Source organism: Hibiscus syriacus, unplaced genomic scaffold, assembly GCF_006381635.1.
Source record: "Hibiscus syriacus cultivar Baekdansim isolate YM2019G1 unplaced genomic scaffold, ASM638163v2 tig00110159_pilon, whole genome shotgun sequence".
Lineage (NCBI taxonomy): Eukaryota > Viridiplantae > Streptophyta > Magnoliopsida > Malvales > Malvaceae > Hibiscus > Hibiscus syriacus.
The window spans coordinates 532,432-551,941 of record NW_024062607.1 but is presented as its reverse complement, the minus strand read 5'-3'; the positions used below and the strand labels follow the sequence as shown (position 1 = coordinate 551,941).

The 19,510-nt window shown below is 35.1% G+C and overlaps 2 protein-coding genes across 4 annotated transcripts; both read right to left on the bottom strand.

The window, feature by feature from the left end:
• Nucleotides 1-3,705: 3,705 nt before the first annotated feature.
• Nucleotides 3,706-6,094, bottom strand: LOC120216224 (membrane-anchored ubiquitin-fold protein 4-like). Of its 3 annotated transcripts, none has more exons than XM_039213713.1 (4): nt 5,965-6,094; nt 5,465-5,616; nt 4,030-4,200; nt 3,706-3,925 (listed from the first exon to the last, which is right to left on the bottom strand). In XM_039213713.1, exons 2-4 carry the CDS (start codon nt 5,592-5,594, stop codon nt 3,867-3,869), a joined length of 360 nt encoding a protein of 119 aa, XP_039069644.1. In that variant the 5' UTR covers nt 5,595-5,616; nt 5,965-6,094; the 3' UTR covers nt 3,706-3,866. The 3 variants fall into 3 exon arrangements, with proteins under 3 accessions (XP_039069644.1, XP_039069645.1, XP_039069646.1); XM_039213715.1 differs by having other exon boundaries at nt 3,864-3,922; nt 5,965-6,091; XM_039213714.1 differs by lacking the exon at nt 5,965-6,094 and having other exon boundaries at nt 5,465-5,776.
• A 3,301-nt stretch (nt 6,095-9,395) lies between these two features.
• On the bottom strand, nt 9,396-9,891 carry LOC120216223 (glutaredoxin-C1-like). Its single transcript, XM_039213712.1, has one exon. The coding sequence runs from the start codon at nt 9,844-9,846 to the stop codon at nt 9,466-9,468; it is 381 nt and encodes a 126-aa protein (XP_039069643.1). The 5' UTR covers nt 9,847-9,891; the 3' UTR covers nt 9,396-9,465.
• Between the last annotated feature and the right edge of the window lie 9,619 nt (nt 9,892-19,510).

Below are 19,510 nucleotides of genomic sequence, written 5' to 3'. Positions count from 1 at the left end.
TGCCTTAGAGATCGTTGGCGTGGGAACCATCAAATTGAAGATGTATGACGGAACAATTAAAGTTGTTCGAGATGTGCGGCACGTGAAAGGCCTAAAGAAAAATTTATTATCCTACGAATTGTTGGATAATAATGCAAGCAAGATTGAAACACGGAAAAAAATCATGAAGGTGTTCCGTGGAGCGCTTGTGGTGCTGAAAGGCGAAAAAATAACTGCAAACTTGTACATGTTGAAGGGAGAGACTTTGGTAGAAGCAGAAGCCTCTGTTGCCTCATGTAGTTCAGATTCGGCAATGCTATGGCATCAGAAACTTGGACACATGTCAGAACAAGGAATGAAAGTCCTTGTGGAGCAAAAGCTACTTCCAGGCTTAACAAAGGTATCACTTCCTTTGTGTGAGCATTGCATAACAAGTAAGCAGCACCGGTTGAAATTCACACACATCAAATTCTAGAGGCAAAAGTGTTCTAGAATTGGTTCACTCTGACGTATGGCAAGCACCAGTAACGTCCCTAGGTGGAGCAAAATACTTTGTCTCATTTATTGATGACTACTCCAAGAGATGTTAGGTGCACCCTATTAAGAAGAAGTCAGACGTGTTTTCAACTTTCAAAAACTTCAAAGCGCGGGTGGAACTTGATTCTGTAAATAAAATCAAGTGTTTCAGAACAGATAATGGAGGAGAATACACAAGCGAAGAATTTGACGACTTTTGCAGGAAAGAAGGCATCAAAAGACAGTTCACAGTGGTGAACACTCCTCAACAAAATGGAGTGGCAGAGCGGATGAATAGAACCTTGTTAGAAAGAACAAGAGCAATGTTGAGGGATGCAGGCCTAGAAAAATCATTCTGGGCAGAAGCAGTCAATACCGCCTGTTATTTGGTGAATCGAGCTCCATCAACTGTAATAGAGCTGAAGACACCAATGGAGATGTGGACTGGTAAACCAGTTGATTATTCAAACCTCCATGTATGTATTTGGAAGTATTGTGTACGTGATGTACAACGCCCAAGAAATTTCAAAGTTGGATCCAAAATCCAGAAAATGCAAATTCTTGGGGTATGCTGATGGAGTAAAGGGGTATCGCTTATGGGATCCCAATGCCCTCAAAGTGATCATTAGCAAGGATGTTATCTTTGTAGAAGATAAGCTTCAAAGAAAAGAAGACAATGATAACGCTGAAAAGTCATAGACTACTCAGATACATGTGGAAAAAGAGTTTGAAGAAGAAGATTCTTCTGAAGCAGAACCAGCACATGATGAACAAGAACCAGAGAGTTCTGAAGCTCCAACAACTCGTCAATCAGATCGTGTGAGAAGACGTCCCAATTGGCACTCAGATTATGTTATAGAAGGTAATATTGCATACTGCCTTTTAACAGAGGACGGTGAGCCATCAACATACCAGGAGACAATAAACAGCTCAGATGTTTCACTGTGGATGATGGCGATGCAAGAAGAAATCGAAGCCCTTCATAAAAATAATACACGAGACATTGTGCCACTACCACAAGGAAGGAAGCCAATTGATAACAAATGGGTCTTCAAAATCAAGCGAAATGGTGACGATCAAGTTGAGAGGTATCGTGCAAGACTGGTGGTCAAAGGATATGCTCAAAAAGAAGGTATTGATTTCAATGAAATATTTTCTCTTGTGGTTCGACTAACAACAGTTCGAGTAGTTTTGGCAATGTGTGCTACATTGGACTTACATCTAGAGCAGCTAGATGTTAAAACAGCTTTTCTTCATGTAAATCTTGAAGAAGAGATTTATATGCTCCAACCTGAAGGTTTTGAAGAAGACGAAAAGAAGAACTTGGTTTGCAGGTTGAATAAATCTCTGTACGGTCTAAAGCAGGCGCCGAGGTGTTGGTATAAGAGATTTGATTCCTTCATTATGTGCCTTGGATACAACAGACTTAATGCAGACCCTTGTGCTTATTTCAAGAGGTCTGGTGATAACGATTTTGTTATATTGCTGTTGTATGTGGATGACATGTTGGTTGCAGGACCCAACAAAGATCATATTGAAGAATTGAAGGCACAACTGGCTAGGGAATTTGAAATGAAGGACTTGGGATCAGCAAACAAGATTCTAGGGATGCAAATTCATCGAGACAGAAGTAATAGGAAGATTTGGCTTTCACAAAAAAATTACTTGAAGAAAATCTTGTAACGATTTAGTATGCAAGATTGTAAGCCAATTTCTACCCCTCTTCCTATTAACTTCAAATTATCCTCCAGTATGAGTCCTAGCAGTGAAGAAGAGAGGATGGAGATGTCTCGAGTACCGTATGCATCAGCAGTGGGAAGTTTAATGTTCGCTATGATATGCACAAGACCAGACATTGCACAAAGAGTGGGAGTGGTTAGTCGATACATGGCAAATCCAGGCAAAGAGCATTGGAATACAGTAAAGAGGATCCTAAGATACATCAAAGGGGCCTCAAATATTGCATTATGTTATGGAGGATCAAACTTACTAATCAATGGGTATGTAGATTCTGACTATGCAGGGGATTTGGATAAAAGCAAATCTACTACAAGATATGTGTTCAAAGTTGCTGGTGGAGCTGTAAGCTGGGTTTCAAAATTGTAGTCAGTTGTGGCTACATCCACAACAAAAGCAGAATATGTAGCAGCTACACAAGCCAGTAAAGAAACAATTTGGTTGAAGATGCTATTGGAGGAGCTTGGGCACAATCAAGAGTATGTCTCTCTGTTTTGTGACAGTCAAAGCGCTTTGCATCTAGCAAGGAATCCAGTATTTCATTCAAGGACAAAGCACATACGAGTTCAATATCATTTCATTCGTGAAAATGTGGAAGAAGGGACGGTAGATATACAGAAGATCCATACCAAAGACAACATAGCAGATTTCATGACGAAGGCGATCAACGCTGATAAATTTACTTAGTGTCGATCCTCTTGTGGCCTGTCAGAGACGTAAGCAACATGATGGTACAAGATAGAAAGAATGGTGTGAAGATATGATTGTTCCAATCAAATCTTCAAGTGGGAGATTGTTGACTAAGCACCGAAAGGTGCATATAATAAATGCACCGAAAAAATGAGTTGTTTTTGTTGATTTTTGGACAATGGCTAAATCATAATTTAGTCATTAAACTTTAGGGTATTTACAAATTAATCCTTAAGTTTCAACTATAAATACCCTAGCTCATTTAGCTTCAAAATCATCCCAAAGCATTTTAGCTTTCTTCCAATACTAGAGAGAATTTAGAGAAGTTCTTGAGTGTTGTTTTCTCCTTTTTATCAAGAGAGAATTATCATTGTTTTCTCCTTGGTAGATCGAGAGAGGTTGTAATTCCTATTTTCTCATAGTAAAATTCTTCTATTGTTGCCCGTGGTTTTTACCCTATATTATTCAGGGGTTTTCCATGTAAATTTTGTCTCTCTTTTATCTTCATTTTTATTTTCTCAAATTATCAGTTGCGATTTTGCTCTATCCGATAGCCGTCTTCCGCAACAAAAACAACAGAACATGGAACAATCAAAGGTTTTTGAGAGACACTTCCCATTGTATCATTTTGGTTCATGCTAAAGCTATAACTTGTAACCTAATGTGTATATGCAGACGAATCCATAAGCTTTCCATTATAGATGAAACCAATCAAGTGAACAAATAAAAACAAAAGGCAACTATCGAACGCAAGAAACACTCGTTTCTATTAAGACTCGAATACATAACCACTGAATTTGAAAATGCCCTCAAACATACCACGTAAGAACGAAGGATGTCACTATTGTACTTATTACTTTGCGATTCCAACGGGCCAGACACAGCTCAGGAACCCTTGAGGCCATTTCAGCAGCGTGATTCTTGAATCAAGAATGATTTCCTTTTTACAATATGGAACACGAACAGAAGTTTTTCCGCGGCATCTCATCCACCTTCTTTTCTCCTATATGCAAAAATTAACTACATTCTAACATCCATCATGTATAAGAAAAAAAGCGTAAAAGAGAACTGCCTGCAGCGGGAAAAGTTATGACAAGATCGAAGTACCTGTTTTAGCTTTTGTTACAGAGGGCTGCACAACAACATGCATTGTGATGACTGCTTTAGGGAGATCATCGAAAGGTGCTTTACACTGGCCAACAGTCTTGTTGTTCTCTAAAATATTCCCGGCATTTATCAGCTTGATGTCATTGGCTCCCTTAGGTGCAATCTTTTTGTCTAACACGTACCAAAACAATTTAGATCCAACATTATAAAGCACGAAGACAAAGATCTTTCGTACACGCATCCTACCATAATGAAGGTTCAGAAATGTAATTTTCGATTCTAAAGTCGGTTGCATAAAAGTAAACTCAAACAGTACTGTCAAGACAGCCATTGCAAATCCTGATGGTATAAAAATCACTCAACACAACAGAGCAGAACAAGAAGATGGGATAAGAAACAAATAAAACACACAAAATCAGCAATGAGAGCAGACTGTCCAATGCAGTAGTAACTACTAACTACTAAGTAATTTCAACCCAAGAAATTTGACTGCAAAAAAGGAGGACAATCAAACAAGGCACTCTACTACCGAAAGGATGAGAGAACAAAGTTTTATGCCTTGCAGAGTTAGTTTGGCAAGTATTACAAAATGGAACAAAAGATCAGCTTATCCTTGCATTGAAATCAAAGATTATACGGACAGAAAATACATATGTCAAACCACTTGTTTGATCTCGATATACAGTCCACATGTAAATGAACATAAACCGGACGACCGGTCATTAATGGTAATTGGTATGCGTTAATCGGTATGCAACAAAAGGATGGAAGAGTACTAGAGTAGTAGTCTAAAACAAGGGACCAAAAACCATGGCAGAGAAAAACCTTGAATATCTTCATCAATTATCAGCTTCCCCCAAACTAAAATTAATCATGTAAGAGAGTAAGAATCCACTTAAGAAGTCTCCAACGATAACACCATACCCGTCGCCACCTTTGTCAAAATGTTAGAGAACTTGTAGATTTGTACAAATCAATTACCATTTATTATCAGAACTAATGTGTCCCAACAGCTAGTGATGCCATCAATCAATGTACGAAAAACAACTGTTGGATTAAGTTATACAAACAGGTTCAACTATTATTTCCCAAAAAGTGAACATTGTTAAGGTGAAACAACCAGCTAATAAATGCAGCTACAGCCCTTCTAAACAATCCAACTTAAATGCCACATTCAAAATAACTTGAAACAAGGAATCTAAACACAAGCCATGGAGAAAATTATTCAATTAAGCCATAACTATAAAAGAACAATACAGTTATGCATATCCCTAGAGCCAACATTAAAGCAAAGAACCCTTAAATTATTAGAATTATGCCTCCTTTGAACAAGCTTAAATTTAGATTTAGTTCGAAAACTACAATGCAATTTGGCATTAGAAGTAAATTCAATGGTGGAAAAAACAACTTTTATAGAGAAAATTGAAGCACTGACCTTTGGGCCACTCAGCAACGATTCTTTCCTTGAGCATAGCAACGGTTGAAGCAGGCGAATATCGGAATGGACCGATATCCGATCCATCATACAATCGGAATTTAAGTTCTAGCAAGTCCTCCTCCGGCATTTGAATCTTCAAATTTCCTCCACTAAATTCAAACAAGTAAAAATCTTTACTTTGAACAGAAAATAAAATTAATAATCACTATAAATTCACCACTAAAATGCAATATTTTCACTTCCTACAGAAAAATCGAAACAATTAAAAAAACCCTTTCTTTTAGTTGCAAAGAAAATGCAAGAAAATTGAACAGAAGGTAAAAAAAACATAACACCCAATTTGGGTTAATTGGAAAATGAAAGAACATACCCAGATTCCAAAACTCCACCTCAACTTCTTCTTCTTTAATTATATATATAAAAAAAGAGACTGGAAATCAATAAAAAAAAATCTAAAACAATAATTAAAATCACAAGAAGATTTAATGAAAAATTACCTTTAAAATAATGGACGAAAAGAATCGTTTCGAGCTCTATTTTTTTCTCGAGGGTTTTATATTATAACTATGAACCAGACTTTACAGACACCAAGCTTCGGTTAAATCCTCAGATTAGACCCCATTTTGTCAGTACTTTTATCAGCTATATTTCAATTCTTTTTTCCTTTTTTATTTATGAAAATAGCTTTGACGGTAAAAGAGAAACCAAAAAACTGAAAAAGAGATTTATGTAAGAAAAATCCAAGTTATGGTCTTCTGTTTCAATCTTTTTGTACTCCCAATAAGTCCAACAATTATGCTTGGGAAAATTACTACGTGGAAGATTTATAATGGTTGATAGGAAAAGGCACAAGAAAAGGTGGAGGTACGGGATTGGCTGCCTTTTCAGTCTTTTGACCAAAGTTTAAGACGGCAATACAGTGAAAGGACAAACTGCGCGTGGCCTTTCGTTTTTAATATCTTTCAAACATTTTGAGTCCTGAAATTAAGGCCGACTTCTATACATATATAAATTAGGTTAAAATACATCACACGTCACTCAATTATTAGTAAAATAATAAATAAATTATTTAATTTTAAAATAATTACAAATAGATTATTTAATTACTCAATTGTTAACCTTTTTTTTTTGTTGTCCGGGTCCCAAGGCTTCATCTTTACTAATATGTACCGACCCATATTGAACAAATGAGTTTGATGGGGTGAATATCCTAGCGAAGATTTTTTACATATATAAATACTCAAACCTAGAACCTTCGCTTAAGAGATATCAAGATGTTTATCACTTGAATCAAGCTCGTTAGATCAATTACCTATTTTAAAATATGTTTAACACTCGTTATATTGTGGGTCAAAGCCTACTGGGATGACTAATGACTTCCTGGTGTGCGTTTTTTTAGTTTTTTTAGATTTAAGGTTAGAATTAGGGTAGACTACTTGATGGAATTTGTTGGGATTCACTAATAGAGCATGATTTCTAAAAAATAAATAAATAAAATAAAAATGTGAATGTGAATAGGACGGGTTGGAGTATTTTTTTTATAGAGTGATTAAAGTAAATTTTTTTTGTCTCACTTTACGGTTAAATTAGATTAAATAACAATATCTTACCTCATGTATATAACTATTAAAAGGATAGAGTATAAAAAGAGTGTTAAACAACAATCCTAAATTCTTTTATGATTTATATTTTATGTTTATACAATTACAGAAATGTATTTTATATTTATTTTTTAAAATTAATGTTATTTATTTACTTATTGTAAAAAAGATTAAAAAATAATTAACAAAACTGAATAGAAAACGATAAGGGGATGAATGGATTTAACAACACTTATCTTGTTTCATTACTATTTTTTTATTAAAAATAATTTATAATTTATCATATCGTATGAATAAATCTAAATGATCCTTCCTCACCTTCGTAGGCAAATGAAGGGTAATATCATATAGAAATAAAGAGTAGGATAAAATCTGAAGGCCAGGGTCTATGGATTTTTCAGAAAGACACTTCTAGACTTTGTTTTTGGTTGTACAGGTGACACTAGTCAGGGCGATACTTGTGTAATGTTCTATGTCAACGTATAACGTTAAGAAACATGAGAATCAAAAGTATACATCCTTACCTTATCCCTACATCATGCATTGCATACACATATTTATTGGGAATAATAATAGAGAGAACAATTCTTTACAACAGAGGTAGCCCCATGGTGATAAAAAAAAAAAGGTGGCAGATGCACCACCATCCCCCATTTGGTCAACTTCCAACCCCATAGGCTTTAGGTTGATTCTACTTAAATAAATAAATAAACAAACAAACTACTCACTTGATCACATAACCATTTAATTTTTTTCAATCAAGTCACTAGTTGTTAACAGTTGACGGAAATGATGACGTGGTAGTTAAAAGGAATTTGCACAATTATAGTTATGTGGCTTGATTGAAACAATTAACTAGTTAAGTGATCAACTGAGTAGTGGCTTTTAATTGCCACGTCATCATTTCCGTCAACGTTAACGACTAGTGGCTTGATTGAAATAATTAAATAGTTATGTGGTGTGATTGGCAAAATTGAAAAATTGATGGCAAAAGTAAAAGGGTTAAATAGTTAAGTGGTCAACTGAGTAGTTTATCCTAAAAAAATTAAAAATTTTAATTCGACTTAATGTTAGAAAAATTGATTCAACTCATAATTTTATGAATTCAACTCTAAAATTTTTTAAATAAAGTTTGAGTTATAAAATATGACTCAAATAACTTGAATTTTTTAGTGATTAGTGAATTGATTTTCAAATTCGAATTGAGTAAATCAACTCTACATGATATATGTATATCATATATAAAAAATATTAACAAATATATGTGTATATCATATATGGTTATACAAATTTGTTTAAATTAGAGCTAATTAGTACCGTAGCATTATATTTACAATTAAATTCAAATATATATTCGAACAACTCGACTTGATTGAAAAATAAATTAAATAAAATTTGAGTTAAAAAATAAATTTAAACATAAATTCAAATAACTCGATTTCATTGAAAAATAAATTAAATAAAATTTGAGTTAAAAATTAAATTTAAACATAAATTCAAATAACTCGATTTCATTGAAAAATAAATTAAACAAAATTTGAATTATAAAAAAATTCATCAACTCAATTAATTTAAATTTTTAACTCAATTCAATCAAACAGAGTCTCTCTCTCGTCTCCACATCCACACAAGGACACATACACCATCATATTCCCAACGCTGAGAAAATAGAGACAAACCGGTAGGATTTCACTTAAAATATATCCGATCATGACCGATGAACCATGGTCTGGAGGATGATGGAGAAATAGGGTTGCATGAGACTGCACAGAAGAAGCCGTCCGAACTTGGTGGTATTTAGGCAGGGTTTTGAACTCGATCGTGTCTTTCTTTCACTCTTTTTAAGGTTGCAAAGCCCCCCCCCCCCCCCCGCTTACGTTGCTCTGTTCAAATCTCTGTCCTAAAAGTCCTGCTCCATATGGCTATGAATAAAATTAGCTACTTTACTTGGATTCTTTTCGTGGGTGAGTGAGCTCAAAGGGAAACAAGGTTGCAGGTCGATCGTCCGCCATTAATCTTCTAAACCCTTAAACATACCATTTCCATACATTATATATAAAGGAAAACAGTAGTAAAGAGCAACATAAACGAAACGAAAATGAACATTTAAGTGACAAAAAGTCTGGAAATCACTATATATGTAGTTTCTTCAGAGGAGGGAGCCATTACATTTCATTCTTGAAATCAAGATTAGTGAAAAACGGAGAACGAACCACCAAAGACCCACATCGACAAGAAAGAAAAAGGAAAATCTAGAAAGACATCAGTCATTGCTGTATCCAAAATGAAGGAGATCACTCCAATACCACTACTCCTCTTCCTCTGCTACACTTTTCTGTACCAGTCTTTTTTATTTTAATCTTTAAAACCGTAATGATGGAAGAAGCTAAAGAAAAATCAGAGCCACAGAGCTCCAGCTTGTTTGAGTAGAGGAACAAGAGTTCCATTGATGTGAGAAGCCATGACCCTATCCATTGCACCCACAAGCTTCCCACCAATGAAAACAACAGGAACAGCAGGTGAGGCACCCAGCAGCCTGATCAAAGCCTTCTCCATGTCACTCCCCCTAGGGTCTTGATCGAGTTCAATCACGGTTGGGTTAACTCCCATGCCACAAAAGAGCCTCTTAATGGCGTGGCACATGCAGCAGCTGCTTATACTGAAGATAACCACCGCATTCTCTGAAGCCAACCTCTCTATCCTCTCCAATGGATCCCCGATAACCACAGCAGTGGTCGGCATGTAAGATCCCCATGAACCTTTCGTCTGGCAATGCATTTTCACCAGCTTGCAAAATTAGTGGACGGAAGTTTTTGAATTTGGGACTTTGGCCTTGGCTTTAGCTTGATAGTGACGAATACATGATGATTTTAGATCGTATGGTATTTATAGATGGAGAGAGAATCCTAAACATTTTGATATTATATTTTAATAAAAATAAAGTGAAAATATCATGAAATATTATTTTGTTATAGTTTTAATTAATACTAGTATGATAACGAGGTAGAGTTGAGAGGACGTGATGAGGTCGAATGTGAATATTCTCAAGGGCAGTGATACTCTATTTATGGTGTGGTTTATCTTTGACTTGGGCGGTTTCTTCTTTTTCCTCTTTTCTTTCTACAGAAAATCTTAAAAGAAACAACTAAGAATATGGATATAGTCGACGTGTGTATACTTAGTCTTAATTTTAGTCGGCCAAATTAATTTGCTTCAGGTCCTTTAAGATGTATGCCAGGTTTTTTCTTTTTTAAGTATGGCATATCTACCTAATTTTCTCTTTTTAATAAAACTAAACAAAAATTTATATTGAAAAAAAATCAATCATTTGTTAAATGTGGGACTCACGTAAACAGCATTATCTGTTTAGCATCTTCGACATGGAAGATAGTTTCAACTATGTAAGAATTTAATCTTTTTCATTTCATAGTATTTTCATTAATTAAAGGGAGTGTTATTCTCTTTAGAAGTTTCGAGTTCGAGCAACTACGTTGCAAGGTGTGTGTACATTGTTGATGATAAAAAAGATTCCGAACAAATATTAAATTATAATCGCTCCATATTGTTAAATATGTACCAACATGAGACTATACCTTCTTCAAATTATGTCTCTATATAACTGTATAATTATACATATAAATCCTAACTTATAGTATCATCTGATGAATTTTTATTCCCACGGGTGAGCACATGCAATGTTGTTGCCATGGCTCACAGCAGGGCATGCACGCAGCCTTGTCCAATATTTTATGCAACAAAGCCTGTCTTTTTGGTTTAGTTTCTGCTCATGAACATTAGGCTGAATTAAGAATGGAGGAAATTATTAAAAACACACACAAACACCTCTTTTAGGTTAAAGTTTAAAAGGGTGTCCGTACATGATGTTGGATAACCACAAAAAAAAAGGTTTCTGGTTTTTGCGAGGATTAGAGTTGGGTAGGGAAACAATGTAAGGGTATATGTTAGAGTTATAATGGATGAAGAAAAATGAAAAGAGAAAACAACTTCAGTGACTGAAAATGCCTTATAATATACGATTTTAATCATTTTTTTTTTGAATTTGCGAAAATGACCAACAAATTCGTAACGCGAACTCCAATTTCGCAACTCAGTTTCCAAATTCGCAACGCGAATATGTAATTCGCAACACAGAAGTCAAATTCGCAACACATAAGTCAAATTCGCAAAGCACGTTTATTTTCGCAACGTGAATTTTATTTTCGAATTCGAAACACATTAATTTCGCAACACAAATGTAAACAATATAATCGCAAATCATAACCTAAAACCCTAAATCATAACTCAATCCCATCTCCGTCTCTCACTCTCTACGACGACATCCGTCCCCATATCCGGCGAAATCCGTCCCCAACTCCGACAAAATCCGACTATCTCCATCTCTCAGAGCCACCCTCACAATCATTCACGGTCAGAAATGGAAAATCAACCACCGAGGGTTAGTTTTTTAATTATTTTTATTTTAAAAATTTTGTATTATTATTAGATTTTTCATATTTAAATTGATGATAAATTTACTGGTAATTTCAATAATAGATTAATCATTTCACTTAGATTGCTTAGTAAATTCATTCGGTTGCTGCCAATACTGCTAAACTGTTTAGTTTTTAACCCTGTAAAGTTAGTATTTGTCTTTGTTTTGTCTTTTGGTTGAAGTGATGCAATTCATTCAAGTTTCAATTTGCAGAAGACTATTTGAAACTTAAATTTGCAACGCGAAAATGAAAATCGCAACGCGAAATCGCGTTGCGATTTTCATTTTCGCGTTGCGATTTTAAGTTTTAGAAACTATTCTTCTTCTGCAAATTGAAACTTGAATGAATTGCATTACTTTAACCAAAAAACAAAGACAAATACTAACTTCACAGTGTTGCGAATTTAAGTTTCAAGAATAAACTACTACTCTTTATGTTGTTCTTGAACCTGCACTAAACCTATATGTTGTCCTTTTAAATGTTTATATAAGTGCTTACTTCTGGAATGTTATCTGATACATTTTGTGAACTATGATAGAATAATGACTTGGGTGAATACCGTGCAAGTTTGAAACATATTTGACTTTGTTTTCACTGTTTAATATCATGTCTTTTTATAGTGTATAATTTGTAGTTTTTGGTATATCTAACTTGGTATGTTTAATTTTTTTGTAGAATTTTTTTTCTGCTTCATTGATCTTAAGGAATAAATTAAGCCTAGCCACTACAATTGTGTCGACGCTTACACATGTACAAAGAAAATTATTTGAGGATACTTGCTTCGGGCCATGGCTGAAAGTACAACATCCGGGTGGAGATGCTATGTTGACCCATTTGTTTCTTCAGACCATGACTAACGATCTACCCGAGATGATACAACGTGGTGATGAGGAGATATGGTTTCATTTTCCTCCGGCGTATACTTGTTTTGGGTGGGAGGAGTTTTGCTTAATCACTGGTCTACGCTTCGAACACGATGATATAGGTCGGTACACTAGTCATATCGCCCGCCCATCATGGTTATCTCGGGTTTTTCCTGAGCTGGCAAAGGCGAAGCCGAGTTTACACGTCGACGACTTGAAAAGATTATTTGTTAAAGATGGTTTTACTCAGATGTATGACCTCGATGTTGTCCGAGTATGCCTTTTATTACTTTTGCATGCCGATTTTTTAGGCAAAGAGGCCATACAACCTATTTCTGAGGACTTAATATTATTGGTAGAGGACCTAAATGCATAGAACCTGTTTCCGTGGGGTTCATATCTATGGAAAGCTACCTGGAAAAAGTTATCGTCTGCCTTTGAGGACCGAAAAAGTTTGCGTGGCCATGGTTCCAAATACACTTTAGCATGCTTTATTTGAGCCTTTAAGGTAAGAATTTCTATATAATGTTTCCAAAATTATAATTAATTATTTAACAATTACTAATGTTTGTGTATTGTATTGTTTGTAGATTTGGATATCTGAGGCTTTTCCCAGTATACGGACATATGCAATCAAAAATTCAAATGATATTCCTAGGGCTATTTCCTGGAGAAGGATCCGGCTGTTGGATTGGGAAGAGTTACTACCATATACGACGATGAATAATGTAAGTTAACACAAATACTACCATATATAAACAAGTTATTACTAGTAGACGTTTAACTTTGTTTGAGCTTTTATATTGTTAGGAGGCCAACTATCCATTACAGAGGCTGACACCCATAGAGGCTGAGCTTGCCACTGATTGGTGGCAAGCTAGTAAGCGTTTTTTTGATGGCACAGATGATGAGCACCCCCCACTTCGAGAGCCATCACCTGATCGAGCCGATTCTATAGCTCGACACTCAGAGCCATCACCTCCACAACGAGAGCCATCACATCATCGAGCCTCTTCTCCACTATCACCTCATGATAGGCGACCGAAAAAGATGCCACGATATTTATCTCTTTGTTCTCCACCTCCACGGGATGAGTTAGGGGAGTTACGTGATGAGGTTAATGCTTTGCGTGAGGAGGTCGGTACTTTACGTGACGACAATGGTGCATGGCGTGATGAGGTACGGTCTTTACGTGGTGAGGTAGATGTTTTACGCGATGACAATGGTGCTTTACGTGGTGAGGTATCTACTTTACGTGATGAGGTAGCCGCTCTACGTGAGATTGTTGTATCGTTGCAGAATGAGGTTCATACTCTACACAATGAGGTAAGTTTGTTTAATACTATACTAAAAATGCAAATAACCTTTTTTCAGCATTATTTATTTGTTTATTTACTGATTTATGTATTAATTTATTTTTAGCGGCCCGATAAGGTAGATGCTTTATGTCGGGTTTTTCTTGCACGACGGGGTTCACGCATCAGACGTCGTGCACGTGCCATTACGTATCAGACGTCGTGTACGTGCCATTACGTCTCCGTTCACCCCAATAGTGCCAAGACTCCGTAAGAAGAAGCATGATTCACCTGTCATCGTTCAAGAGGCCTCTCCTATCGTTCAAGAGGCCCCTATCATCCTTCAAGAGGCCCCTCCCACCGTTCAAGAGGCCCCTGTCATCGTTCAAGAGGTCACTCCAACCGTTCAAGAGTCCGATTCACATGGCATAATATGTCGACATATTAATAAACCCCCTCACGTGCCCGACATGATGGATGAGAGTTGACTTTCTTACGAGTTACCGGTCAGTACCATTTCGGTATCTGAAGTGGAGAGGAGAACACTACCGGACACAATTCTGGATAATACCCTTTGGGCTAAGACCACAATTGATTTTTACCTACATGAGCGGAGCCAGGGGTGTTACGCTGACATATGCAAACTCGACGATGATATGCATTTGTTTCTTGAACGGTCTTGGTGGGGTGTGTTATTAAGGGTTGAAGACAATGGCTATTTCGAATGGGGGGTAAGTCTTATATTCTTCTTATATTGCATTTTGATTATTTTTTTAAATTTATGAAATTCACTAATATATGTATTTTTTTTATAAAACAGCATATTGATGCATGAGTGTCACGTCTTCTGATAATAAGGAAATTGAAGAAAATAAAAAATACGCGATGGACTATTATGTCGACATCTTTTCACGTAGCTCACTTGAAGGACCAGAGAGACACTTCATATGTGTTGGGTAATGGAAAAACTAAACTTTATCCTGCGTGGTGGGAGGTCGATAAGGTTAGTATTTATTTTTGAATATTTTAAAGGTGTTCATAAATAAAAATTTGATGTGCGCAATTGAATTATTATTTATGATTGTAGGTGTTTATCCCTGTTTTGGAACGTCATCATTGGCTTCTCGTCGAGCTTCAGCTTCCATCCCTGAAGACAATGGTATATGATAGCATGTTGAATTACATACCATTGTCTGATTTGAGAGATATTGTTTGTAAGGGATGGAGCGCTCATTTGGCTAAATACTTGGATGCGATTGATTATTGGACTAATTCTGGAAACAAGAAGCCAAAGAAGTTCAAAGTTACAATGATCAGAGACGAGACCGAGCCACAACAAACGGAGGAGCCATAGGGGATTTTTGTCCTATCGTATGCATGTGCTTGGAATGTTTGAAGACAGGAAGTAAATAATTTCTACCTCCCACAGATAGAGATAGAGGTGTAGTAGGCTTGTGGTTTCGGCATTTTATGGCTAGAGCGATATATGCGAGACGTTGCCTACCTGCATCCGCGTGCTGAAAGTGTGCATAAACAATTGGTAAGTTTGAGCAAGTGTTGTTAACATATATCCTCTTTGTTGGTTTGAAAATGTTTGGTTAAGTACCTAGAATTCAATAATTTGTTGTTTGTTGGTTTTAGAAGTGTAGAAAGTGTTGTTTGAGCAAATGTTTGGTTTCTGCAGGTTAATCCTAAAGTGATCTGCGTGAAATTGATGTATTTGTGCATAAACAACTGTCTGGGGTACACTTTTTTTGCTTGTTTATTTGTTTGTAAAAGTTGATTTGTTTAATCTGTATTATGTTGAAGGCAAAAAATACCTGTTGAAGGTACACTTTCGGAACATGAAAGTCAAATTCGCAATGCAATTTTCGCGTTGCGATGGTTGCGAAAGTCAAATTCACGTTGCGATTTCGCGTTTCGAATTTGACTTTCGCAACAGTCGCAACGCGAATTTGACTTTCGCAACAAAAAATCACAACGTGAATTTGACTTTCGCGTTGCGAATTCAAGGAAAACACCTTCAAAAAGATAACAGACAATAATATGATAAGTGATAACAACTCAACAGATCATAGCAATGTTCAAACTCAAGTTACTAATGAATGTCTAACTGAAATGTATGCATTCACACATAAAATACACATAATACAACGTTTGCATTTAAAAATCACCTAAGTTAATAAGTCCCAAAAGGTGAAGCCGGTTGTGATTGGGATTTTGATTTTGATTGCGATTTTGATTTCCTTTTGCTTGGCACCATATGAGCTTTGGATTTTGATGAGGATCCATATTTTGGTAGAGGAAAAGATGATTGTGATGGCACTGGTGATCCACAGGTCAACCTTGTATGACCACTTTCCTTGCACCGACTACATGTCGATATCCTATTCTCTTCACCCTTAGACGGTATACGATCGTGATTTTTTGGTCGGCCAGGTAGCCTGTTGTCCATGACTGGTGGCAAAATTGTTTGTAAGTCATCTGATATGTCCCACTCAGAATGATGTAGAATAGGGTAGACAATCTCGACATAAGTCTGTCGATATACTTCTGTAGTGTAGCAATCCATAGCGTATGCGCTTGAATCATCTTGGTTTAGATGAAGAGCAACTTTTATAATATGGTCACACGGATAACCAGATGTTTGCCATTTCATACAACTACACGTCTTTGCATGTAGATCGACAAGCCCATTTAAGTTATTATCCAATACTTCAAACAAAGTGTTTGAACATGGTTCAACTCTCCATGACGTTGACTTCACAACACGTTTCATTATCTTTTTTTTCAGTCCATGGTGTAACACGACGTTCCAATGTTCCTGTAAATTTAAATAAATAATACTTAATAAAATATATGATAAGTTACGAATTTAAAGAAATAATATCTGCATGGTTTCTTTTCTTGTAGTACCACTGTTGAATAGAGGCTCGAAAAAACTCAATTAACATAGTAATGGGTAATTTCCGGGAATTACGACTTAGAGCGTTGATTGATTATTCACTATTAGACGTCATGAAACCATATCTTGCTCCAAGTTGATGTAATCTTGACCATTTTTCAAACCCGACATCTTCCAAAACACAAATCTATCCAAACATGATCAACATTAGATGATTTCATTCTACAAATTGTAAATTAATTTACTAAACAAACTAGCTATAAACCGCATATCATCACTAACTTAGAGAAAAACATACCTTTATTAAGTTGATAGTTGATAATTTGGGAGAGAAATCATTGAAAAATTATATAGAAATAAAATTATGTAAAAAAAAAATTAGAGATGGGGAAGAATGTCGTTGGATATAGGAACGAATGTCACCGGAAAGAGTGATAGATGGAGATGGATTGAGTTGCGATTTAGGGATTTAGGTTATGAGTTGCTGCTGTTGCGTAGTTATATACCCAAAACATTTGTGTTGCGAAACTAAAACCTGTTGCGAAATTAAAATTCGTGTTGCGAATTCGAAAATCGAGTTGCGAAAACAAAATTCGTGATGCGAATTCAGAAATAGAGTTGCGAATTTGGAAAATCGCAACGCGAATTTGTAAAATCGCAATGCAAATTTACATATTCGCGTTGCGAATTTGGAAGCTGAGTTGCGAAATTAGAATTCGCGTTGCGAATTTGTTGGTCATTTTCGCAAATCCAAAAAAATGATTTATTTTCTCAAATGAAAATGATATTATTCGATTGTGCTTGTCGGCTTCTTTTTCCATGCACGTTGTTTCTTTTTATTTAGTGGATGTTTTATGTTTTCAAACAATTAATTTTTATTCCTAAATTACTGTATTAGTTTACAATTACACCTCATGGACCGAGAGTAACGAGTGGGATGAAATGATATCTTTTGGAAATCTCAAATTTTTATATTTTTCTGAGAGAAAAATATTTTATTTTATATTTTTATCAATAATTTATTTTTACACTTTGAAATTTTATAAATTCGTCCTCTAAAAATAAAATCATGCATTTGTCCATTTCTTATCAGAATCAATAAAATCAAATGATAAATTTAATATCTTCGAATAAAGTTCCAAAGTCTTAAAAATAGTGTTGGAATAACTTTGACGTATGTTTATAGATATAATCCGACTCAATTTAAAATATAACCTCAGTTTCACTTAAATGATATATATATATATATATATATATATATATATATATATATATATATATATATATGAACAAACTGAGATAATTTTTACTACTTCCTCTTCCATTTTCCTTTTATCCAATAAAAAGTTTAAAAGTTTATAGGATTATTTTTAGTTTTAACCCATTCCAATGCTAGAAATGTACCAAAGCGAAGTAAAAGAAGAGAAAAGAAAAAGGATCTGGTGAATGGTGACTCAGAAACTACTAATGCGTGCTACTAGATGTGGTAAGAAAGAGATGATTTGATGATTCAACTTTCAAGCTTTTGGGACGAGAAAAATGCATGCTTTTGACAAAAGAGTGACTTTGAAGTTTGAGGCACAATGTACACGCTGGATATGATATAATATTACAGCATTGCATTGCATTCGCATGTAATTCACTCTATATTATAGCTGATGCCATCCCTTTGTGCTGCTACTGAAAAGGGAGTTCTCATTTGAACCCTAGTCACGAGATCAAAATGGTCAAAAAAGTAAGCAGGGCGATCATGTTGATGAGATGGTTATAGCCGTTTGATATGCTGACGGAAGTTGATCGAATGGTGGGGGTTCGAGATTATTTAAATATTCCACGATTAGAACAAGAACAAGCTAGCTAGTTGCTGCAGCACAGCAGAAGCTTTGCTTATATATATGATAATACAAGTATATATGTACAGATTGGCGGGGTGTGGCGTGATGGAATCGCCAGCTTTTTTCATTGTTTTATTGTGCTCAATTCAACGATTGCCCCTTTACTTTATCCTTTTGTTTTCTTTACCTTTTTATGGTGAAACAAAGCTCAGAGACAGGGTTTGAAATAATGGTAATTTAGGAACAGTATTCATTTCCAAAGCTCCCATCTAAGGTATAATATTCGTCTTTATCTCATGTATATTTCTGACATAATGAAAATAAGGTTTTTCCTGATGGAAGCTTGTTTACAGTGTGAGACAATTTTAAAATATATTTAATGATATGACAAAGACGTGAGTGACAATGGCGTCGGAAAAGGTAAATAAAGCAACCAACAAAACTGTTATAAAATATTCTAAAAATCAATGGTATGAGTTAGTTTAATTGGTTAAATATTTATTTAATAAATTTAAATGATAAAATTAACTTTTAACACTAAATATAATAAATTTAATTAGAAGGATTGTATTTATAATAGACTAATCACATTAGTCGATTCAAACGAATAAGACAAACTACATAATAAGAAAATCATAAGTGTTAATTTTACTTACAATTAGTTCACTATGAACAATATCATGTATAATGTCATCTTGATCATTAGTGATAATATTATTTTTTTCATTGTGCTCACGAATCTTAAGGTTTTTCTTCTTTAATATGTTATGCCCACGTAACATAATTTTCTTCTTCTCAAATTGATTATACTCGTAGAATATAACTCTTTTATGCTCCTCAAAATCGTTGTGCCCACGATTATTTTGTTCAACATAAAATCCTCCTTTTCCACGAATAAAAAAATAATAACTTCACCTACACAAAATATAAAATTTGATAATATTTCTATGTTCTTTCATAAATTTTAATACCTCCACTTGTCACAAAGTGATTCTAGTGTTGTGATCCAACAATGAAATTTCGTACTTTAAAGATGTCATTATCATGATTG

Coding starts and splice junctions, on each gene's coding strand:
- LOC120216224 (XM_039213713.1), bottom strand. CDS start 5,594: ATGCCGGAGGAGGACTTGCTAGAACTTAAATTCCGATTGTATGATGGA. Junction 4,201..5,464: donor CGTTGCTGAGTGGCCCAAAG/GTCAGTGCTTCA, acceptor GGTACGTGTTAG/ACAAAAAGATTGCACCTAAG. Junction 3,926..4,029: donor TGTAACAAAAGCTAAAACAG/GTACTTCGATCT, acceptor TTTTGCATATAG/GAGAAAAGAAGGTGGATGAG.
- LOC120216223 (XM_039213712.1), bottom strand. CDS start 9,846: ATGCATTGCCAGACGAAAGGTTCATGGGGATCTTACATGCCGACCACT.